General features: G+C 39.8%; 1 protein-coding gene across 1 annotated transcript in view; it reads right to left on the bottom strand.

Moving 5' to 3' along the window:
* tmeff2a (transmembrane protein with EGF-like and two follistatin-like domains 2a) overlaps nucleotides 1–25,393 on the bottom strand; it is a 513,177-nt gene extending 487,784 nt beyond the window's left edge. Inside the window, 1 exon segment of the mRNA XM_084310368.1 lies at nucleotides 24,689–25,393. Within this exon segment, the coding sequence (XP_084166494.1) occupies nucleotides 24,689–24,875 (187 nt within the window). The 5' untranslated portion in view covers nucleotides 24,876–25,393.
* Nucleotides 25,394–26,047: the final 654 nt, after the last annotated feature.

Below are 26,047 nucleotides of genomic sequence, written 5' to 3'. Positions count from 1 at the left end.
CTCAGAATACATCAGGGAAGGAAGAAGTGCTCGGTAGAGGCAGGTTTGCCGCATTGATCAGTACTTCTTGAGAAGTCAGTCGAGTCACTCGGGTGAAGTCCTGTGACGGGTAGAAAACCACAGTTTGTGGGATATCATTAACCCTGTCAATGAGGAGGAGGGGGGAAGCACTTTAGGAAGACATGTAGATGGTACTGAGGCCAGATTGCGAGTCAGAGAGAAGAGCTGTGGGCAGAAATCTAGAGTTAAATGGCCTAGCGTGTTAGACGTTCTCTTAGCAATGGGATTGGGTTTCTTCATTGAGCGCTTATCCTCATCAGAAGGGCACAAGTATCTTGTGTTGTATTCTAAATGTAATGTAACATTATGTTGGACAGCATTCTTATACAGTTGCATTATCAACTTTGAATCTATTGTACTAATCATATCCCAACCTCCCATTGTACTTTATAATGTACTGTAACTGAAATATAAACATAATTTGACTGTCATCTAATACCAGTGGTGGAAAGTAACAAAGTATTTTTACTCAAGTACAATTTTGTTCTACTTGTAGTTTAGGTGAGTATTTTCATTTTAGGGAACTTTATAATATTTTTACTCCACTACATTTCAAAGGGAATATTGTACTTTTTACTCCACTACATTTATGTGAACCCATCGGTTACTAGTTACTTTTTTGCATAGAAAACATGGAAAAATTTATGAAGATAAAATACTTTCACATTTGAAGCCTGTCAATTTCAGGCCATAATCAGAGCAGCATAACTGGACAACATACCACTTTAACATAACCTTTAATCAGAGCAGCATAATTGGACCTCATACACTTTAACATAACCTTTAGAGGTCAATGGATCGAGGGTTGAATGCTTCCAAGCACTGGAATACACAAACGTCATGTAGAATGCATACTTTTACTTTAGACACTTAAGTACATTCAATAGCAAATACTTCTCTACTTTTACTTGAGTAGAATTTGAATGGATGACTTTTACCAGAGTACTCATTTATGTGGGTATTTCTACTTTTACTTAAGTAAAGGAACCGTGTACTTCTTCCACCACTGTCTAATACCATTGTGCTACTGAACAAAGGTGAAAAGAAGGGGCGTGGCCATTCCTCATCCCATGTATAATTTAAGCTTCCTTCACCCAGGCCTTCCTTGTACAACTCCATGTCACATGATACTGTATGTAGAATCAAGAGGGTGCCCAACCTTTTTTGAACCAAGATCTACTTTTTAATTTACCACCTAGCCGAGAGCTACCACCCAAAATTTGACCTACTCTCGGCTAGTATTAGTATTAATAGTATTAGTAATATCCTTCAATATGCACATGACAGAACATATTATATGGCATATAATATTTTCTGTCATGTGCATATTGAATGGGTATATAATATAATATGATATTTTATATATCATTGTAACAGTGTAGTGTAGCAATTACAAGAATGACGAGACTAACTTCTCACGTTGGGCATGCAGGCAGCATGACCCATTTATTTCACACTCTGCATACACAGACAACACACACACTCAATTCAATGGGTATGAGAAAACATGAGTTTACATTGCCAAAGCAAAAGTGGAACAATACAATCAAAACAAAAATGATTATGTACAATTAAAAGGGAATAGGAATGATGTGTAAACAGAGCTGTCACATTGCAACTGACAACGATACTGGAATTTCGAACTTCGATACGATACCTTGAAAAGTATCGATATTCTATACCATTTTCGATACCACAGGTAAAAATGTTAAATCTTAAAATGTAAAAAAATAAAAAAATAAAGATAAATATATATATATATTTTTTTTAACTACATTTTGCTTTTGTTGCTGGTCGATTCTCCTCAGCTTCTCTCTGGTACTATAAGAGAAGATAAATATAACACTTTTAAAACCCTTTGTTTATCTTTAGATCAGACATTTAAAAATAACTAAATTATCTAATCTTAGAAATTAAGTAAAGTTAATAGCCTACTGCATGTTAAGCATAACAGATTGATTGATTGATTGAACATTTTATTAACAGATTGCAGAATGGGTACAATACAGTACGGCTCAATACACACACTTGTTAAGGGGAGGCAGACCAGAGAAAGACTTTCGTCTTGTTTACATCAGGGTCCCCCATTTTCAATTCATCATAACATTTGACATACAGATAAACAGTACTGTTACATCCAGCCATTTATGACATACAAGATATACAGTACTGTTTAAGAGACAGAGTTTCTAAAAGAGAGTATATATAGTTAATTTACTTCTGACCATTATAGTCAAAGTATTTTCCTATGAACTGAAACTCATAAGACCACATAAGGCTAGCATCATTCAGTTACAGCTATATTGGCCAACATTAGCCAGCTACTGCACCACGAACTGCCAGCCAGCCAGCTGGCTACCTTAACCCACAATACAACAGCTATCCAGCCAGCTACTGCACTACGAACTGCCAGCTTGATTGATTGAAAAGCTAGCCAGCTGGCCACCCCCAATCCAGCCAACCGTACAAATTACGGTCTCAGCCAATCACATCGATTTGTACAGTTAGTTAGCTAGCCATTCCATTGTGAATTAAAAGGTAGGCCAGTATTAGCTAGCTAGTAGCTAACGTGAGCCAACTGAGAACGATAGCTAGCTAACCAACAGCTGCAAGCCTGCAAACAACAATGGGCATAACAAAAAATATTGTTTGTTTCCTGTTGGTTGTCAGTTAAGGCCATGGGTATAGGTAGGGAATTTATTTTATTTCATTTTTTTATTTTATTCTTTCCCACGGCGACTATGGATAGGGAATTTCTTTATTTAATTAAAATGTTCACAACAACATGGATGCATGTACTCTGCCAGCATGTTTAATATCCACAATACTAAAGGTGTGACTAAGATTTCTATGAAACTTTATAAAGTTAAACTTAAACCTCTGGATTCTGCATATCACTCAGCTCTCAGATTTATAACTGGTGACAGATATGATACTCACCATTGTGTCCTGTATGATAGGGTGGGTTGGCCTTCTCTTGCAGAAAGGCGCAAGAAACACTGGTATTTATTTATTTTTAAAGCCCTTATTGGTAAACAACCTGTTTATATCTCCTCACTGTTAAATTGGAATATTGGAACCTATTCAACTCGATCGAATGACTGGATGGTTCTTAGGGTTCCTCAGATTTGTTCTGAGCTAGGGAAGTCAGCCTTTTCCTTTGATGCCTCTAACTCATGGAATGTCCTTCAACTCACGCTAAAATTGGAGGTTCTCCCTTCCCTTAGAATGTTTAAATGTATGATTTCAGACCATTGTGTGACTACCTGTAACTGTTTTAGTTGATATTTTAAAATTATTTTTAAACGTTTTTAATTTGTTTTACTCTGGTGTTTAAATTTCTGTGAATATTGTTTTTATTATGTACTGTACAATCGTCGTTTCTGTAAATGAGGGAAACCTCAGATGCTTACGATTTTAAATAAAGGTTGAAATGAAATAAAAAAAATAAAAATAAAAATAAATAGATTTTTTTATTTTTATTTTTTATAATTTTTTTTTAAAACTATATTGGGTCGCACCTAAATCGGCAGGGTCGGTCGGCAACCGGAAACAAACCATTATTTTTTTTAGGCCACACTGTTGATATAATGAGCTATCCGTAGTAGGGCTGACCTTCAAATTTGTTTTGGGAATTCGAAGCTTTGGGGCCGAGATTCATTTTTTTAATGTTGTGGGACTTGTACAGCACTTTGTTCAACTTTGTCAGTGCTGTAAAGTTTAAACCTTTTTAAATCTTAGACAAACAAAACACTTTGCTTTCATGAAATATTGTAAGCCGTCATTTGAGGCTTTATAAAAGCAGCATAATGAACACAAATCTGTCAGTGCCGAGTCCGACCTCATCTTAAAGGGGAACTATCTTATAAATGGCCTTTTTGAGTGTTTAGCATTGTTTCCTAGCTATGTGAACTTATATTAATATGATCTATGTCTCAAAATTCTCATATTGGCGCATTCTTCCAATTCTCCTCTCACAATATTCACCCTCACTGAACTGAGTCATTTGAAAATGTGCCTATATGTGATGTCATAAAGACACCGCTGCATGTTAATGTTCAGGCGAACACGGCCACACACAGTGGTTTAGGAGCCCAGGCTCAAAACAGCTCGAGATCTTGAGGTAGAAAAATGCTGTTTTTGAGGACTTGATTAGAAATACAAAACAATGAATAAAAAAAATATATATATTACAGAGGTGTTCCATAGACTCACAGGAATTGTGTAAAAGTGCCCAAATAGTGAAAGAAATAGTAAAATAGTTCCCCTTTAAATAACAAACAGCATTGCTTGTTGTAGTTAACAAAGAGAGGCAGAGTTGATTTTGCAAAAATAATAATAATAATAATAATAATAATAATAATAATAATAATAATAATAATAATAATAATAATAATAATAATAATAATAATAATAATAATAATAATACATAATAATAATAATCTGATTTTATTAATCGAGATCTACTTGAAATCAGCCCGCGATCTACTGGTTGGGCACCACTGCCCTACAATATCAATTTTCAGCATATCACTTGCCCACAATAGCATAAAATAGGGATTTATGTTTTAGGAAGAAATTAAAAACTAAAAGAATTGTTAAATTTCTAAGATGATACTATGATTGCTTACAAGTTACGCTAAATAAGGATCTAAAGCAGACGTGTCAAATGTGAAGCATGAGAGCCACTGTGAGAAGTTGGAAAGGTAATTTCTCTAACTTGACACTTAACAGCTTGAGGAATGCAATAAACTCTGCTTAACAAATTGCATTACAGCAGGATTAATAAATTACTATACATAACACTATATAAATGGATTAATTCATCAAATACTTGTGTAGTACAGTAGTTAATGTAAATCGAGAGTTGAACCTGGGCGCAATCACTTTGTAGCAGCAACAACCATGCATCTGAATGATAAGCCAGGACAGCTTTTCACAGTGCAACACAGTTGACATATTGATTGAAGAATGAATATTTCATAGCCACTGGTGGCAATTACTTCCAAATGTATTCTGCGTGCTGACTGCAAATGGGAGAGAACGGAGATTGTTGACTGATTTGTTTGGTGGTATTAGCCTATAGACTGAGACTTAGGTTTTAAAGCATTACATCACGTGCAGGAGTGGGTTATGAGAATTAGACCATGCCTAGGGGTGGTCGTTAGACCCCCCTAGGCATGGTCTAATTCTCATAACCCACGACTGCATGTTGTGTAATGGTTTTTATACAATGGCCGATGTCATCCAACCTTATTGCTATACAATAAACACACATTAATTGAAGATTTATTGACAAAACCATCCGCCGAAAAAGTAGTTCCCAAAAAAGAAAAAGAGAAGTTGCCTCCATGTGGAAGCAGCTCGGAAGTGCATCCAACTGTTCTCAGTAAGACATCCAACAAACTAACACATCCAACTGTCTCTCAACTAAGACATCCAACAAACTAACACATCCAACTGTCTTTCAAAACATCCAACAAACTAACACATCCAACTGTCTTTCAACTAAGACATACAACAAACTAACACATACAACTTTATTTTTTACCTACTTTCTATAGAACTTCATTCTTAGATGCTTCTATGGAAAGTAGGTAAAACAAAAACAAAAAAGTTTTCTTTGCCCTATCGGGGGAAAAAAACAAGTTTTCTTTGCCCTATAGGAGGGAATTTTTTATATATTTTTAACCTACTTTCTATAGAAGCAGCTGGGAGGTGCACTGTTTTAAGTGAGCGTGGATTATTGAATTGATTGATTGATTGATAATTTTATTACTGTCAACCTTCTTTCCAACTGGTTAAGCTTGGCGACTCTTTCGAAGTCGCTCTCTTTCGAAGTTGGTTAAGGTAGAGTTTGGAATCAGGGCTGGTGGTCTATCGCCCTGCTCTAAAGACAAACTCTAATCTTAACCAACTTCGAAAGAGAGCGACTTCGAAAGAGTCGCCAAGCTTAATCAGTTGGAAACAAGGCGGACAGTAATAAAATTTGCAATCAATCAATCAATTAATTCAATAATCCACGCTCACTTAAAACAGCGCATCTCCCAGCTGCTTCGATAGAAAGTAGGTAAAAAAAATATATATATATTATTTGCAATTAATCAATCAATGCACGCAATATTTATTTTGTTCCACAATGACTCACGACCCACTAATTACATAATCCAACATTGTGTAAGAAACTAACACATTCGCTGTGACAGAATCGTTTTTCATTTAGTCTTTATGACCCTATCAACATATCCTTTCGTAATGTTTACTGTCCGCCATCTTGCTTTCACTTCTAAAAACGTGCACGGCGGATTGATAATAATTCGGTTGTGGGCGGGTCCTGGGACCAAGAGCGTTGGTTATAACAAATACCCATGTGTAACTTGACTGTTTCAGCCAATCAGAATCGAGAAATTTGCATGCCATTGTATAAGAATAGGTAAACCATGAATATAGGCCAAATCCTATTGGGATTCCAAAGTAACACTGTCATACAATAGTGAGTCAGCTCAGCTGTTAGCAGTCAAAGACCAATTTCAAATTATCTTCACATCCACTCAAAATCAAAGTAAGGCTTGTCAGTATTGATGCATCAATGTCATTGATGCAGGCTTAAACAATTGCAATCCATTTCTGAAAAGAAGCCTGTCTAAGAGCCATGAAGTGTGTGCAAAGAAATACTTCTCTTCAAAGGTACCTCCTATTTTCATGACTTGTGCTCAGAGGCTTTGAATCTTGCCGCAACATAATGTCTAAGAAAACAGCATATAAACTGCCAAATCTTATAGCCAATGTTAGATGCCTGAGCACCACCAATATCTGTATCTGTGATCCACATTTTCTTTCAGGGTGACAGATTTTCAGGGAGATACAGAATATGTAAAATCAGCTTCACTAAATACCAGGTCCCTTTAGTCATTTGATTCATGATAAAATATAGCACTAACACTATTTTTACATAATCCAACATTTTAGACTAAAGTGGACTGCATTTATACAGTGCTTTTATCCAAAGTGCTTTACAATTTATGCCTCACATTCACCCATTCATTCACACATTCATACACAGAAGGCGAAGGCAACCATGCAAGGTGCCAACCTGCTCATTGGGAGCACTTAGGGGTTAAGTGCCTTGCTCAAGGACACTATGACACGCTGTTGGGAGAAGCCGGATTTTAACCGGAAACCATCTGATTGCCAGACAACCGCTTCATAAGATTCACTGTATGTTGCTCTAGGACAGAGGTAAACATACAATAATTATGTTGGAGATTGAATGTGACTTTGAGCAACTCCAAGGCCTCTTACCTTCTTACCTCTCCTGTGCGATGTTTTATTTTCATTAACTTTTCTATCACTACGCCGCTTTTTAATCTACATACAAAAAAAAGAGAAGTAAAACCTCACCCTAATTAATTTTCTGCTCGACACGCAACGGGTGACGCGTGGGAGATGGGGTGCTCTGTGCGTCACCCTGTGCTGTGTCAGAGGCCAAGATGACTTGTACTTCCTCACTTCCTCCCCGGCGGTACAGGAGGAGATTATGGTGAACTGAATAATTAACGAAAACAAACAGGCCAACATCAAATATTCAAAAGGTAAATTGTTTATATGCCGACGATTAATATGGCGAGCGAAGCACTTACTCGTCCAAGAAGAGGGAGATGGCGTTAGGGGGAAATGCGTGTCCAGCATCGCTACCTGGGATTTCATGACGGTATAAGAACTACAGGACATTTCCCTGTTCACGCTTTGTGCTAATCAATAATTAAGGGGAGTAAATTAAGAATGAGCGCTGAGCAACCACGGCAGTAGGAGATCCTTTGTTGACTTTTTCCATCTCTCAGGTAGCTATCTATGTTTCCTATTTCTTAGCAACATGTTTTAAAAAATGTATTCTCCTTCATTCTTTATTATTTTAAGATTCGAAATAAATAAATAAAATAATTCATAATTCATAATTCATACTCTTTGTAGTCAGCTTGAATGCAATGGGTGAACTGAGAATAATAAAAATCCATGGTAGTTATACTAGGGTAAAATAAAGCTCCTCCATAGAAATGCTCTTGGTGCTGCAGTGGCCAATTAAACAACTCCTGATCCCTTTTTGATTGGACCTTACTGGCACTGCCGCGTCGTATAATTCACAGTTCAACAGTTCCAGCCATCGTTTTTCTATGGCAGATGCAGGTCTGCTTGCTGGATGGGGTACTTTTCAACCTCTGTGTTCACAAATCTCAGAGGCAGATGTGCAATTCTCTCCAGTCCGCTGGTAATTCACTCCCCTTGATGGGATTTGCAGGCATGCTAGGGGCTTTGCATATTCTCCACTTATCCCCTGTCACTTCTGCTATCAAAAGCATCATGTACGCCAGGGCTATTCAACTAAATTGTTCAGGGGGCCACATTGTCAGAAACCCAAGGGGCCAGGGGCCGGACTGCCACGGCGCCTCCCCGTGCTATAAATATATGTACACTTGACACAACACGCAACCACATTTTCACAACTTTTATTTAACTACATTGCAAAAGTAGTATACTTTTCAAAAAAAGTGCTTCATTTATGTGCCACATCTGCAACATCTCCTGCAGAAAGTGCTTCATTTATGACTGTGCAACAACTGCAACATCTCCTCTTCAACATTTCAATATAAAAATAAAATAAAAAACAAACAAGTGCATGATGTGCATCTGAACATTCTAACATCAACACTTGAACAAAAAAACACATTTATAGTGCAGCTGAGCTTATGAAAAAGTGCTTCATGTCTGTGCAACAACAGCAAATCACAGCATCTTATTAGCACTTATTGTCCACTCTTAACTCTCAAACATCAGGGGGGTGGGGGGCAGACAGGCCTAGCCTACATACACACATCTAATGAGAGCGATTGCACTTCTTTGACTGGGCAATGGCAGAGAAACAGTGATGCAAATGCTCATTTGTCAAGGAGTCACGTTGCTTGTTTTAATGGCATTCATGTGAGAGAAACTGGATTCACAGGTGTATGTTGAGCCAAACATTGTTAGCACAGATATTGCCAGCGTTTTTATTTTGGGGAATGTCTTGACATGAATACACTTTATCCAAAATGTTGTGGTGGATTCATTCTCAAGTGCCTGCTTCAGAGCAGATGATGCTTGCATGTCAATTATTTCAAGTTGCAGGAGACCTTCATCAATGTGAAGTGATGCAAGGAACTCTTGTCCTTTTGTGGAAATAGCAGCTACATTGGCAAATGGGTTGCTCACAAAATGCATCAATTCTCTGGACATGTCAAATTCATCAAATCGACTTGCAAAGTTTTCCCTCAATTTATCAATGAAATCTGTCATTAATTGAGTGACTTTTGGCTCAATTGTGCGTGTTAACGTTGACATAAAAAAAAAAAGAAAAAAAAATATTAAAAAGAAAATATTTTTTTTTTATTTTTTTTTATTATCATGTAATCTTTGGCGGGCCGGTCAGAATCATCCCGCGGGCCGGATCTGGCCCGCGGGCCGCCAGTTGAATAGCCCTGATGTACGCTTTCAGACCCTACAATAGCCATGGGGTTCAGAGAAGGCATTGTTGAGGAATCGCAGACCTAATAGCCCCAATCATTTCTGCACAGTCTCCCAGGACTATATTGTTTTAATTCATTATTTCATTAATTAATTCATGTATGTAAGTATTTATTATTTACTTACTTTTGGAGTGAATCGATTATAGCTTCATGCACATATATTTTGTGTGCTTGCTGATGGAAAATAAACTGCTACTTTCTGCTGTTTACGGCCAACAAACCAAATACAGATTAAAAATATATTTGATACTTATAGTTGTTACATCAGTAACAATTTATTAAGTGAAAGTCAAGTCAGTCAATTTGAGAATTTAAAGTAATGCCTATTGAAATAACCAAACAAAACAATTACATCTCAGAGATTGGGGCTTGGAAGATGAGAAAGGTGAAAGCGTCTGGGCAGCTCTGGCTGCAATTGTAGCTTACCACCACCGGTATGACTGTGTATGAACGAATAATGGACTCTGTGAAGCGCTCTGGGTGTCATGAAGAGCGCTATATAAATCCAAGCCATTATTATTATTATTATTGACTCAGAAGGGACACCTAAAGGGGCATCCTGCTGAGTAGCACGTCTCTTGCTCATCGTGTCCCAGTACAGAAATAACCAGCACTCATGGAACTGTCCTTTATACGGTTATTGAGTACAGGCAGAGACAACGTACGTGCCTCAGCTATAAGCCTTCCTCAGTATTAATAACTACGTACACTTAACCCCTTGGTTGCCTCCGCTGTCATTGTGTGAATGTGTGAGTGAATGGGTAAAATGTGAGGAACAAAATTATGAAGCGCTTTGGATAAAAGCGCTATATAAATGCAGCCATTTACCATTTATGTATGAGCCTGTCTGGACCGTTCACCCGGTAAGAAGCTATTGAGGAAGTTGGAGAAGAAATTGCTGCATCCTCTTGAATTAATCTTGCCCACAATCAGTAGGGACATTTTGAATACTGGTAATACAAGTGCTTCAACATCTTGAGTGGTCTGTTGGCCAACACAGAAAAGGCACACATTTTCTGTTGCAAAAAGGCAATGACAGCAGATTAGAATGTTTGCCCTGACCTTGTACACTGACTGTAAACTTTACAGTGTAAAGGGTAATACTATAGGCCATATTAAAAATACTAATGTATGCATATCAGGTATGCAGGTATTAGCTGCAGGTATTAGTCAATTAAATGAACTGTAAAAACAAATACAGGCAATAAAGAACAACCTACAGTATATGGGGATTCAACAACACCAAATCAATATTTCAGCCAAAGCATTCCTTAATCATATGGCCTCTGTTGCATTTGTCAATAGTAAACAAACAAAATCCCTAACTTAATGAAACCGATTACTGCTACTGAAATAACCAACGTGAATATTCCAACAGTAATGGAAAACAGACCAGGCCCTTATGGCCAGTGACAAGCAACGACTCTGTATGTACTTCTTTTTGTTTTGCCAGCAGTAGCTAACCAAATTAAATGCCAGTCTTTGTCTAACTGAGTTTAAATCCTCTGTCATTCCCATGGTGTGTGTGTGTGTGTGTGTGTGTGTGTGTGTGTGTGTGTGTGTGTGTGTGTGTGTGTGTGTGTGTGTGTGGGTGTGTGTGTGTGTGCGTGCGTGCGTGCGTGCGTGCGTGCGTGCGTGCGTGCGTGCGTGCGTGCGTGCGTGCGTGTGTGTGTGTGCAAGGCATGCCAGAATTGTTGAGCTAATAGTTAAGGACATAATGCCAGATGCTCCATTTTTTGTTAACATTTACTAACATACTAATTATGTTCAAACTTTGTAATACCGAATATGATGTATTGTATTACAGCTAATTCCTCAGATATGGTTGTAGGTTACCATTTTAGAAGTGGGATGTACTTTTGATTACAGTCTGGAAGAGGCATTTCTTACCAAGGGTTTAAAGTACCAACTGCTCAGGGATTATATTACACAGCTTGGGTACAAATGTAAATGGCTGGTATTTATATTTGGAAGTAATGTCCATAGATTAGTTGTGAGAGGGCTGCAGATGGCAGGAATGTCTAAGCCAAAAGCTAAGGCATTGGCAAAATTCTGCTCTATATCTGTGATAATTGGCAGTCGCCACATTTGGAGACGCTGCTTCCTGTATACCTACATAGATTAGATACATATGTCATTTTGAGATTTCAAGATTTGTTTGTGCATCTATTATTGTTTGTGTTTAAGGATTTTTGTCTAAAATGTGAACACAAATAAACATATTAAAATGTGTGTGTATACATGTTTTAATTGATTTGTTATCCTTTCTTTATTTTTATTGTTATGATCTTATATGCTGTGTGATTTGATATGCCTTTTTTTTGCTTATTTCTGGTATGTACACTCAGCGTTACTGTAAATGAGGGAAACCTCATTTCGAGTTTAAATAAAGGTTTGAAAATGAAAGTGAGTGTGTGTGTGGGGGGGGGGGGTATTACAGTTTAGAATCTTACATTTGTTTTTATCTTTATTTTTGTTTTTAATTTGGTTTTCAATTCAGTTTAGTTTCAGTTTCCAGAGTGGATTTGCTCATTTCCGTTTTGTTTTTATAGTAAACATTTTGTTTTAATTTAGTTTTAATTAGTTTCTGTGATAGTTATTGGTTTTGTTTTTCTATTATTATTATTATTATTATTATTATTATTATTATTATTATTATTATTATTATTATTATTATTATTATTATTATTATTATTATTATTATTATTATTATTATTATTATATGGCGGTCTTTGTCAGGGGCTATATTTCCCCTCAACATTGTTCTAAATAAACATAATGCACCAATACAGATAGTTAGGAAGTATAACTCTAGTTATATGAATGCAGGGAAAAATCATGCTCCACCTATTGGACTGCTCTGTGCACCAATAGTGCACCAGCTGAAATACTGTAATTGTAACAATGCACCTATCACAGACCAGGGCTACGCCCCCAGCTAGTATATACGCAGGGGCTGTAGCATACCAACTCCCTACCATAGTTCCTTTCAGAAACCTGGGACATTAATGAAGAAAAACAAGATGCATGACATATACTGTCTGAGGACGGGCGGGTGAAAACGCTGTTGTGTGATTGGGACAGGGCTTCCTGGGACCATGGAATGGGCCGCGTGTAGCTTTATGCCAAGCAAGCAGTGTAAAAATTTACCCTAGTGGCATGCAGTAATGCGCCTTTCATTTTCCGCCGCCCAGCGCCCAGGTCGCGCGGAAATAGGCTGTCTATTGCCATTCTCTTTGACAAACTCTAACCTTAACCAGCTCCTTAACAACGCCTAAACTTAACCGTTCTAACCTTAACCAACTCCGAAACAATGCCTAACCTTAACCTTAACCTTAACCATAGAAATTATATTGCCATTCTCTTTGACAAACTCTAACCTTAACCAGCTCCTTAACAGCGCCTAAACTTAACCGTTCTAACCTTAACCAACTCCGAAACAATGCCTAACCTTAACCGGCGAAAGAATACACGTTAAAAAAAAATCACGTTAAAAAATATTTTCGATGGGATTCGAACTCGCCAGCAAACAAGCCATAGGATCCACAGCCATGTGTCCTTGCCAATTGAGCTATTGCTAGATACTGAATAAGGGGCGGTGACTTATATATATTGAGCTCCGCTCGTGTCGGATCTCATGCGCATGCGCGGGCACCTCGCGCGAGCACGCCGGCGCACGCACGCACCTGAGCGAGCACGCCGCCGCCGGTGCACGCACGGTAGCATTTGTCTGAAAAGAAGGGCGCTTTACCGCACTAGCGTGCGGTGACGAATGCGGAAGCATTTTTGCACTGCTTGCTTGGCATTAACGTACAGGCGAATGGGCCATGGAGGAGCTCCCAAAAGCATTAGTTCAGGGACCCAATGTGCTGAGCCTCAATCTAGTCTCACCCTTTCCAAGACTATCAGATGGATGGGGGAAACACATAGAGTAGCTCATCCAGCCATGGAGACATGGAGAACGCATCCACTCCCAGTAGGGTCGTCCCTTGGCCTGATGGAGAACCACAGGGGACAGTGAATGCTCCACTGAAGATTCCCTGAACCAGTTCCAGATCCATCTGACAATGTCTAGGTGTACTGTAAGTGCCACTCGTCTTGAGGGGGGCTCCCTCTGGACATTAGGTCTGCTTTGGGGGGTCCTCCAGTGGTCCAGATCGCCCTTGCTGGATGGGGGAATGGTAATCAATCTCCCTTCCTGGCAAACTGGGTCAACTGAGCAGAGCAAACCACCTCTGTAGTTTGCACATGTGAAGCAGAGCCAAGTGAACCACTGGGCGGGCTGCTGACTTTCTGCCGAGGTGGTGCATCACCGACATAGTGGTGTCTTAGGGCTAGATCCACAAAGAATGGATTGCACGGTGCTAATTGTACCCTTACTTACAATTCATTATTAATTGAAAATGGGGGACCCTGATGTAAACAAGGATAAAGTATTTCTCTGGTCTGCATCCCCTTAACAATTGTGTGTATTGAGCCGTACTGTATTGTAGCCATTCTGCAATCTGTTAATAAAATGTTCATTCAATCAATCACCATCTCTCTTGGGAGAGAGAGGCCATCATTGATGGTGAGTTCAGTGTGATGCCCAAGTCTGCCCTCTGTTGGCTGGGGAAAGAATTGCTCTTTTTGCAGTTGATGCTAATACCCAACAGAGACAGGCGCTCCACCAGGAGTCTGGTGTGATGCTTTGCTATCTCCTCTGTCTGAAACGGTGGTGAAACGAAGGAATTTCCTGTGGGGAAGAAATATGGGAACGTGAGAGGAGGCATCTTTCAATTCTATAGATGTGAACCAGCCATGCTGCAATCAGCTGATTGAGTGACGAAAGGTCTGAAATGGGTCTCACACCCCCGAAGGTAGGCCGGCTCTGAACTTGTTGTAAGTGTGGGTCTTGTGAGCTGGATCTTAACCGACATCACCCATGGCAGAGTAGGGGGTGGGCTGGTGAGGAAGCCATGTTATCCACTTCACTATGGGCACAGGTCTCTCCAACACCTTGGTCATAAGCACCGCTTCCTTGGAAGACTGTGTGCGAACCGTTTTGAGCAGTGTTGCGTTGCTCATTTCAACACTGGGTGCACGCACGCTAATGACGCCACGTGCACGCGCGCACGCTCCCGCGCATGAGCATAAATGTTTCCTTGCATACTAAAGACAGTGCCTAATTGCCTCTACGAATGGAATGTAACACATTTCATTCACAAGTTTTGTGTGAATGTATCTGAGAACGTATTTGAACACACCTGACGACCGGCGCTATTGATATGCAAAGTACTTAGCGAGTTGGCGCATCAGTCGAGTGCAACGCATTCCTGTGTGCACACGTGTGGCACAGGCTCACAGCTCTCTTGCCAGGGCCAAGAGTGCGGACCTGATTGAGGACCACTGACTGTGGGTGGTAAGAGACAGTGCATGAAAGCCCAGGAGTCAAATAGTCAGCAAGAGGCGAAGCGAGCGGTGGCTGTGACTAGGGATGGGTATCGTTAGGATTTTATCGATACTACTACTCCTATCGATACTGCTTAACGGTTCGGTACTTTATCGATACTCTTATCGGTTCTTTTTGATAATTTTTTTATGATTTTTATATTTGCAGTTGAGAGCATTGGTCATCTCCCTACAGTAAAAATTAGAAATGATTGAATTATTGTAAATTTGTGTGGAGTGGTGGGAATAGCTGCTTCAATAATAACTTATAACAACAACAGACAAGTTAGACAACTATGTATACAAAAAAAACGATATACACTGAATGATTAGTTGTTACCTAAAGTCCTTGGACTCCACTGTAGAGAACGGGTGCAGGCCTTTGACAACAAACTTTGTCACAGCCCTGTGACACTTGTTCACCCTATCCTCTGTCATCTTTCCTCTAGCTGCTAGGGAGAAAGGACTTTGGGTGGTGGAGGTAGAGGGAGGATGTGTGGTGGGCTCACTGGCCTGGGACACATTGGTGGCTGACCTCAGCTTGACGATCTATAAAAAGTTTTTAGATTGTAGTATTTGTAGCTAAACAATTATTTTGTTTATTAGCCTATTTGTAATAATTCGTTATTAGCCTAGGAAACTCCGTATCTTGGCTTACCGGCTGCAGTGGACGTGGATGCAGATGGACCACTGCGCGCAAGGCAGTCGAATACGGCGCATTTCTGCACACTAATATCATGTTTTGCAAACAAATGTTTTGATAGATTGCTCGTATTGCCACCCTTACTGGCAAATGTTTTGTTGCACTTGTGAACGCTTCGCTCTATCCGCCATCATCACGACTCAGTCCATGCAGACTCAGAGCTGTCTGTGTCTGTGTGCAGCGCGCGTCAGCACGGAGACAGCGCTTTCATTAAGGAGTACCCGTATGTATGTGTAGCGCGACTCGCGAGGAGTGTGTGTAATAATGACTCGCTGCGACTCGCTTCTCGTGCAGAGACAGAGAGAGGAGAGATCGTTCGCAACTTTTAAATAATAATAATAATAATAATTTCTCTAGAGTATCGATAGCAGTACCGAGGACGTCGGAGCTTATAAATACTCTGGTATTTTCTAATATAGTACCGGTTCCCGTTTAAAACCGGGGTCCGGGGGGCATCCCTAGCTGTGACTCAGACCAGCACTATGGGTTTGACTGTTACCTCAGGGGTAGAGGGGGGGATATGTCTTAGTTGTTGATAGGAATCATATTAATATTAATATATAATAATATGCTCTTTCCTAAGATGTTTGCATTCGGACAAACACTGGGTCTCATTCCGCAATATTTTCCAAAGAGTTCTCTTGGAAGACTTATCTTGGAACCGACTGAGACAGTATCAATGACAAGTTCACTCTTGAGTCCTCAACACGCTGGGAATATGTCTTAAGTGGCTCTAACGTTCGCACCTGTAATATCTGCGTTTTGGAATGGCACCATGTCTCAAACGCGAACGTGCGTTCCCGTCTAGGTCATTTGCATACAAAACAACGCCTCCAGAGCTCCTTATAAGGCAACTAATGATGCAGCCGTGTAAAAATGGACGCGGAAGCGTTTTGCGACCCATCGAAATTAGATTTGATTAATTGTATTGTCATCATATATAGTACAGCTCGGGCACCTGCCGCAGCGCGCGCCCGCACACACACGTGCGCACACAGTACTGTATAGCCTACGCGCGTAATGAATGAACGCAGTATAGGCTTATTATTCCATTAATGACTTGTTTCATTAGGATTTAGTAGATACTATATATATTCTCTGCCCTACGTACAGTATAAGTACAGACTGTGCTTATACTGTACGTAGGGCAGAGCATATATATAGTATCAAGTCAAGTCAAGAGTATCTACTAAATCCTAATGAAACAAGTAACTAGAATAATATAAGCCTATATACTGTTCATTCATTAGACATGTATACGCTATACTGGCGCACACAAGACTTATGGAATATTAATGCAGTCTATTTCCACGCGATTAGCTTTAGTTCTTATTTATTTATCGACTGTCATTTCAGTGTTGGTGTATAGGCTATATAGTGTATTTCAATATCAGTTTAATTGATTAATGATATATTCGAAGGAATGCAGGTTTATAGCTATATCAAACAAAGGTCTGTCCCATTGTATACCAATCAATGGAATATATTGCATGTTGACCTGCATTCTTTCAAATGTATAATTAATCATTAAAAACAGATATGTAACAAATAAGAAATACAAATTCCACAGAAGGCATTAAATAATTTTTATTTTCAATAATTTCACAATAATTGCATAATTGTGTTTGAATATCTGAGTAATTAAAGTAATTATACATTTGTCCAAAATAGCTGGTTCAGATATGGTTAATCCAGCTGCCCTGTGATCAGATGAATCCATATTATTTATTTTTCCGACATCAAATGCGTAATTCTTATCGTACAAATATTGTCATATTTATTTAAATTATGATTAAAGGGGAACTATCTTATAAATGGCCTTTTTGAGTGTTTAGCATTGTTTCCTAGCTATGTGAACTTATATTAATATGATCTATGTCTCAAAATTCTCATATTGGCGCATTCTTCCAATTCTCCTCTCACAATATTCACCCTCACTGAACTGAGTCGTTTGAAAATGTGCCTATATGTGATGTCATATAGTCACTGCTGCATGATAATGTTCAGGGGAAGACGACGACCCGCAGTGGTTTAGGAGCCCAGGCTCAAAACAGCTCGAGATCTTGAGGTAGAAAAATGCTGTTTTTGAGGACTTGATTAGAAATACAAAACAATGAATAAAAAAAATATATATATTACAGAGGTGTTCCATAGACTCACAGGAATTGTGTAAAAGTGCCCAAATAGTGAAAGAAATAGTAAAATAGTTCCCCTTTAAGTAATTAATTCCAAGGAGGCCTGTAGTGTTAACATGAAGGAATCACTATGAGAACAGTCTGTCAAGTTAATAAAATTTTCAATTAGTCAATCAATCATAAGTGTGCTCCTCAGCACTCTTAAATCTGCTCTCAACCACGCTCAAATCTGATCTCAGGAAAATTTGGGGAATCGCGCTACCAGCCCTAATATGTCTTAAATGGGCAGAAATCTGCCTAAGAGGAAATTGTTTGTCGTAAATCCGTTCGGGAATGAGACCCACTGTCCTTTGTTTAGTGACAAAATCATAAACTGTGTGTGTATGTAGGGGGATCAACTTGATTTCAAATCAACAAGTGGATTTTCTTGAGAATATAAATATTGAAAACATTTTGGAAGTTACCCTAGTGCCTATTAACACTTTGTATGCCACGCCCGAGATATCTCGGGTTTACGCCCCGACTGTTGAATGCCACGCCCAGAGTATTCTCTGTTTTTTTTTGTTTTTTTTATTAGCGATCTGAAATCATATTGCATCACGCGAGCCGAGCCTACTGTTGGAGATCCAGGGAACGCCGGCGCTCAGATGTGAAAAAAGCGCCCCCTATCGTCTCCCAGATGGTAAATCACCCTTTTGGAATGGACTCAATGAAAGTGAATGGGAGAACGGATTTCTGACTCCACATTTTACTTCTCACTGATGCAGCCGGGGTCTACCAGAGTTCATTCTGGAGCCTCTGAGCCACGGCGAATATGGGTTATACTGTACACACGATGGATCAATACATTTATCGATTTTTTCGAATGGCGATCGGAAATTGGAATAAACCATTTGGATACCATCTGACCTCAGGTAAGGAATCTATGTTATCAGTGTTAGGATAATCAGACTCGTTTTCACGGATATATAAGCGTTTATGTGATATGTGATATGGCTGTTTTGACTGTAAAAGCCATGAGGAAATAAGAGCAGCGATTATCAGCGCACGGCACGAGCGTGCGTGCACACACATATACTATCGATCATCTAGCGTTTATTTGAAAACTATTCATAAATAGGCAGACAAATGACAACGTTCTGGAATATTCCAATAAAAGGCGATTATCATAGGCATGGGTTGTTTTTTCCCCGAAAACGGGTGATTTTCAAAATGCTATCAAACGGAAATGAAGCGATAAAAATACAATCTGCCTTGACAATGTTGACTGGAAAATGATTCTTTGATAAGCGACGGGCAGATTAGACACATAGCCATAATTTAAAACATAGATTAGGTGATATTAAGTTAACATTGGCCGTGGATGGTGGCATTCAAGGGGGTAAAAAGGAAAAACACGGCTGGCGCTCAAAGTGTTAAGGTATGATGATGAGTAAATCCTCCATTAGTGAATATATATAATACTGTATATAACATTTTTTTTATTGATTCAAAGGAAACCTAGAAAAGCACTCACAGAGATGCCACCTGCACACAAGTTGGCAAAGCCTGCAAGTGCTGCTGTGCCCCTGCGGCGCATGTCCTTCAATTTTGGAAATGCTGTGTGCACCACTCACCACCCACTCAACCACTGGGACGTCTCTGTTTATAAACTCCAACAGCGCACCTGATAATTCCCCACATCCAGTTCTACTTCTACTGCTGTGACCGGTCTCTTAAATCATCACAAGTATATGTATTTCACTTTTAAAGCAAGTATATCTCCTGGTTAGCATTATCTCCTTCCCCAGAGATTGCTTGTGAGCGTGTAGAACAATGTTGTGAGGAAGTGATGTGCGTTCTGGCCACACCATCTTTTGTTTCAAATTATGTATACCTATACTATAAACACAACACTGCTTTGCTAACCCAATCTTGTTGTAATCGTTTTTGTGCATAGATCACTAGATGTATCAACTTATAATACAAGTGTCATGTGAGCATTTTCTGGTTGATAACAAGACGACAGGGGCCAAATGGGTAATAGCAAACATTAAATACTTAAAGGAAAACTCCAACATTTTGGGAAATTAGCTTATTTAACATCTTCCCTGGAGTTAGACAAGAAGATACATACCTTTTTTGTCTCTGTGCGTGCATTTAGCTTTGGGAACAGTCGCTCCGTTAGCGTAGCTTAGCTTCATCACTGGAAGTGGGGGGGGGCGGAGCCTGACATTCCCTACAGGGTCTTACAGTCACCAAATACAACTCCAAAACGTTCCTGTAAACATGTTGTGACCTGTGTATTCACCACGTGGAGAAATAAAAAATAATTGAATTAGACAAGTACGTTTTATAAGCAAATATACTCTGAACTATTTTTTGCCTAACCACTCGAGTCTCTGGGCGCAGTCAGTGGTTTCAACGTGAAGCCGTGTTTGTTGATATTCTCATTCCTTCAAAGGATCCGAACCGATTGAAGTTTATGGATACTATGACTTAAAATCCTCTTACCTTGACGATTAAAAGCATCCCCAATTTAGAAAACAGTAATCCAATGGCTGGTATTGATAATATAATACTAACTACTGCACGCTCGGAGCTAACCGGAGCTAACACAGAACAGGATGGTAAAGCAAATATAATGACTTCCTTTCTGGGGTTTTCAAAATAAAAGTGCAACGTTTATAGCAGCGGAAAACGTTTATTTTGTACATTATCTAACGTTAACACGAACCTAAACTAACGTTACAAGTAACCTAAAGTTAGTTTAGGTTCGTGTTAACATTAGATAATGTACAAAATAAACGTTTTCCGCTGGGGAGGCTTTTAATCGTCAAGGTAAGAGGATTTTAAGTCATGGTATCCATAAACTTCAATCGGTTCGGATCCTTTGAAGGAATGAGAATATCAACAAACACGGCTTCACGTTGAAACCACTGACTGCGCCCAGAGACTCGAGTGGCTAGGCAAAAAATAGTTCAGAGTATATTTGCTTATAAAACGTAATTGTCTAATTAAATTATTTTTTATTTCTCCACGTGGTGAATACACAGGTCACAACATGTTTACAGGAACGTTTTGGAGTTGTATTTGGTGACTGTAAGACCCTGTAGGGAACGTCAGGCTCCGCCCCCCCCCACTTCCAGTGATGAAGCTAAGCTACGCTAACGGAGCGACTGTTCCCAAAGCTAAATGCACGCACAGAGACGAAAAAGGTATGTATCTTCTTGTCTAACTCCAGGGAAGATGTTAAATAAGCTAATTTCCCAAAATGTTGGAGTTTTCCTTTAACCTGCAAACATAAGACTGTTCTAACAGCACAATATTGCTGATTAGAGATTTGCAGACTTTTTTAATGCATATGTATATCAACTACAATACATTTCCAGGCATCTCCATGTTGTAAACAGATAGCTTATTACCTTAGTCTTACGGCAGCAAAACTGTGTACTATTTCCCCTGTGCGTTCAAAAGCAAGGTGTAACTCTATCCTGAATATAGTTTTCAATGGACAATGGTAGAAATTAAGTAAAATTAAATACTTGTTGTTGACCGATTATAAAAATATTCAAGAATTCAGGTCTGTGGCGTGCTGTCAACTTAATAACGCAATACCCCCCTTGTTACCATGATGTGTAAGGCAGTGGGAGTATCATCATCAATCATTATACCTAACTCTGATGAATCACCCCTGCCATCATACCATTATCATATTCAGCATCATTGTCATCATCATCAACATCATCATCACCACTAACACCATCTTCATCTTCATCCTAATGATCATCATTATCATCACCACTACCATCATCCTCATCATTATCATCACCACTACCATCGTCATCATCATCATCACCATAATCATAACCACCATCATCATCGCCATTATCATCATCATGACTACCATTATCATCATCACTACCATCATCATTATCATCATCACAAACGCCCTTACCACCATCATCATCATCATCATCATCATCATTGCCATTATCATTATTATTTCATACATATTTAATCTGTATTATGGAAGAAAAGACAAAGTACTTTTTACTTAACATTGCAACTATTATGTAGGCTAATGTCTAGAAGTCCATGGGCTAGGCATCTTGAATGACACTAAAATGAAAAGATCAAATAAAATCAGTAAAATATGATGCTCAAACATAGCCCACCCTATAGAATAGACCAGGGGTGTCAAACTCATTTTCACAGAGGGCCACATCAGCATTATGGTTGCCCTCAAAGGGCCAAAGACCGTATAAATGTTAATGTAATGTAAAATAAATGTAGCTACTCATTTACATATTGTTAAACATGTTGTTTCTGTATTTATTACTTATTCAAGTTATACATATTGCATATGCATTTGCATAGATGTAAAAATATATGTTAGCTTATGTTATTTTAACAAATAATTTTAGTTTATCAGAACCCCATATTACTCCATCAATCAATGATCAAACCATTCAAGTAAATAACAAAGAAGAATATCATCAAATACAAGCTATGACATTAAGTTTGTTCAAAACCTCTTTGTCACAGTCAAGAGGGGCAGAACTAACACCTGTGAGCTGCAAAGAACACATGGGACAGATGTAGCAGATGTTACAAAAACAAATGGCTGCACACAACCTTGCAGAGGCCATACATCCAACTAATGGAAGATAGTTTAATTAACTTTAATTAACAGATTGCAGAATGGGTACAGTACAGTACAGCTCAATACACACAATTGTTAAGGGGATGCAGACCAGAGAAAGACTTTCGACTTGTTTACATCAGGGTCCCCCATTTTCAATTCGTAATGAAATTGCTATTATGTGTCTGCATGAACACACAACTGTAACTGTACTCAAAAATAACAAAATAAGGGTTGTCTCAGTTCACAACTATATTGGTCAAGTTTTGGGTGGGACTTGTTTGCGTCCCTACAGCTTCTTATTCAATTGAGCGAGATGCTCGGTTATGTCACACAGCCAGCTTGCATCTGACAGTTCAGACAATATTTCTTCAACCCTTTGTTACCTATTCCGCCTGGATCTTTTTTGTATTTTGGGCTGTAAAAGTGTCAAAGAATGTCTGAGGAGTAAGTGCTTTTGGCTTTTTTCCTTTGTTACTTCATCAATACCTCAGATGTTCAACACACATGTATGTGTAAGAATGTGTAATAACTAAGGCTGTCAACGCTTTATTAACGCATTAACCCACAATTATTTTAACACCGCTATTTTTTAACCCAAGATTAATGTAAAAAAAAAAAAAAAAAAAACATTTTTTATTTTTTATTTTTTTTTTTTTTTTTACCCGAGCTCTTGGGGGGCCACATCAAATGACGTGGCGGGCCGCATTTGGCCCGCGGGCCGTGAGTTTGACACCTATGGAATAGACTGTACAGTATATGCAAAGCATTGATTTATAAACGCAGAGATAAGTACCTAAGTATTTTCAAGTAGCCATAAGCACATGTTGCGTATGGAAGAAAGGCTTAACTAAAATGTAATTTAAAAGTAAATTGAATAAATCAAACGATTCCTCTAAACAGTCTAAAATATCCGTTAGAAGTCAAATAAATAAATGAAATGATTTCTCCCTGCATGCGGCAACAATCGGGAAAAGAGAATGCAAATAAATAAATAAAACATGTTATATAACATAACCTGGATAATGGAAATTAGGTTTATTCATTAGCTGGTCGTCAAAGTATAATGTCACTACTGCACGGCAGGTCTGAATAATTGTCGTTATGTTCCATAATAATGATCGCTCTACCCTGTTGAGGATTCAGACTTCAACAGGCGACAGGGGGAATACGGCGGAGCAGATGATCCACAAAGAGAGGCGAGGCGCACGAACTGAGAGTCAGGTCCTCTCGTTTATATCAACTCGGCACAGGAGAGAGGGAAAACAAGTTTACTGTATCGGCTACCGTGGCCTATAAAATAAACATCACACACACACACTGTATGCTGACCAGAGATGCGGAGTGATGCAAAGGAAGTAAAGAAATTGCGCTCTGAACACTATACCCGCATCCCAGAACTTGGTAAACAAAACGGGTATGAGCCCGCTAGTGTATGTCTATTAGGGTTTGGTATGGTTACTAGAACTGAAATAGGACATGAATAATAGTGATCATTAAACTGTCTGGGCTGTGTGGTACTTGTGTGAGATTTTCAGGTAGCCCATGATACAATTTTAAAAAAAAAATAAGAAAATTATCAGGACCAATTGTGACATTTTCTTCCAAACAGCAACAACGAGCAAAGTGGCCTGACTATAACACCGAGGTGTAGCTAATAATAATGCATAATAATATGAAATCCAGGATTACAGCATTGTATGGCATTGTAGTGGGCTATTCGGTTATCCAATGCTAAGAGCCTAATAGCATTCGTTATTGCCTTTACTTTAATCGAATCGAATTAAAATGTGTATTGCCCCTAAGCCTATGATTCAAACATGATCTGCACTGTCATGCCCGAATACACACCCATGATGAAGATATAAGGCACCTCGGGCAAAGTCGGCATCTTTTATTTATTTAGCTGTAATGCTTGCTGTTATAATGCCGCTCTTCTATCGAAGAGCAAAGACTATACGAGACAAAAGTGCATCATCCCCGAACAGACATGCAGGACACTTAGTTATTTTAAACTTTATTTTAAATATCATGATCTCCTTGGTTTTGCGATAGCTTGTGCCCCGTGGTTAAACTGAAGAGTTGATCATTGTGCAATAGCAATAGAAACACTAACATCTGGATAAACAGGAGACATTTGAGCCCAGGGGAACGCAGTGCCTATAGAGACTCTCACCGGAGCAGTTCCAGCCGGTGGGCGTCTGGCAGTCGCTCAGGGAAGACGGGAAGGCGCGCAGTTGCTCCACAGGTAAAGTAGCGAGAAACGAAACGAGCGTGATCCAGACCCATCCTCCCACCACCCGGCTCCACTGGTGCAGGCGCCGGGGCTCCTGGAGCGCCTCCGTCGCCACCGAGAGACCCATCTCACTGGTCCCTACAACAGCACAGGCGAGGTGGGCAAAAGACGTAGACACGCACCGACAACTCCGGTCCCGACGCGGGCAGTTTCAGCGGGGCGCTTAATGACCGAGATAAGACCATTTTCCGAACGAGAATGCGCGCCCCATGAAGTGCCGTGTAGACTCTGACCAAACAGGTTCCGCCCGAAGCGAGCCAGGGGCCGCAGCTGCGATGTGAAGAGGGCGTCTGAATGATGCCAAGGGCTGGGGAGCGATGGAGGAGGGTGTGTGGGATGGGTGCTGGGTGTAAAGTTAGCCAGGTAGCGACTAGCGAGGGAGGACGGGCAGACGGGTGTGCTGTATGGAGGATGCTCGAGGACGAAGAGGGGTAAAGAAAGATGAAAAACAGAAAGGGGTGGAAGGAGGGAAGGAATAAAAACAGCAACGATGTTAATATTCCAGAACGGGGTTTGGAGACGCAGTGACGTTTTTTTACGACTAATAATATCCAGGGATGCAACGGGCTCCTGACATGCGGGCGGCTCTCCCGTACAGCTAGTTGTGTGCGGCGCATTCAGATGCGCGGAGAGTCCCTGTGTTGCGCTCCTCCTTTCCCCTCGTCGTCTCTCTCTCTCTCTCTCTCTCTCTCTCTCTCTCTCTCTCTCTCTCTCTCTCTCTCTCTCTCTCTCTCTCTCTCTCTCTCTCTCTCTCTCTCTCTCTCTCTCTCTCTCTCTCTCTCTCTCTCTCTCTCTCTCTCTCTCTCTCTCTCTCTCTCTCTCTCTCTCTCTCTCTCTCTCTCTCTCTCGCTCTCTCTATCCGAGAACAGCGTCGCGACTCTCGCGAGGACCAGCAGCTGGTTCCCAGCTTGGTTATGATCACGTGGAGTGTGATGCGAAATAACGGGAGGGAGGGGGGTCCCGCTCCTCAGTAATTATTGTAGTATCTTATTGGCGGAGAGAGAGAGAGAGAGAGAGAGAGGAGAGAGAGAGAGGAGAGAGAGAGAGAGAGAGAGAGAGAGAGAGAGAGAGAGAGAGAGAGAGAGAGAGAGAGAGAGAGAGAGAGAGAGAGAGAGAGAGAGAGAGAGAGAGAGAGAGAGAGAGAGAGAGAGAGAGAGAGATTCAGCCTGGACGTGGAAGTGTCGGGCATGACTGGTCGCAGCTAAACCAGGTAAAGAGGGAGATGCTGTGGCAATGTAA

Source organism: Notolepis coatsorum (genome assembly GCF_963971535.1).
Source record: "Notolepis coatsorum genome assembly, chromosome: 3".
Lineage (NCBI taxonomy): Eukaryota > Metazoa > Chordata > Actinopteri > Aulopiformes > Paralepididae > Notolepis > Notolepis coatsorum.
This window is presented reverse-complemented; position numbering and strand designations above follow the sequence as displayed.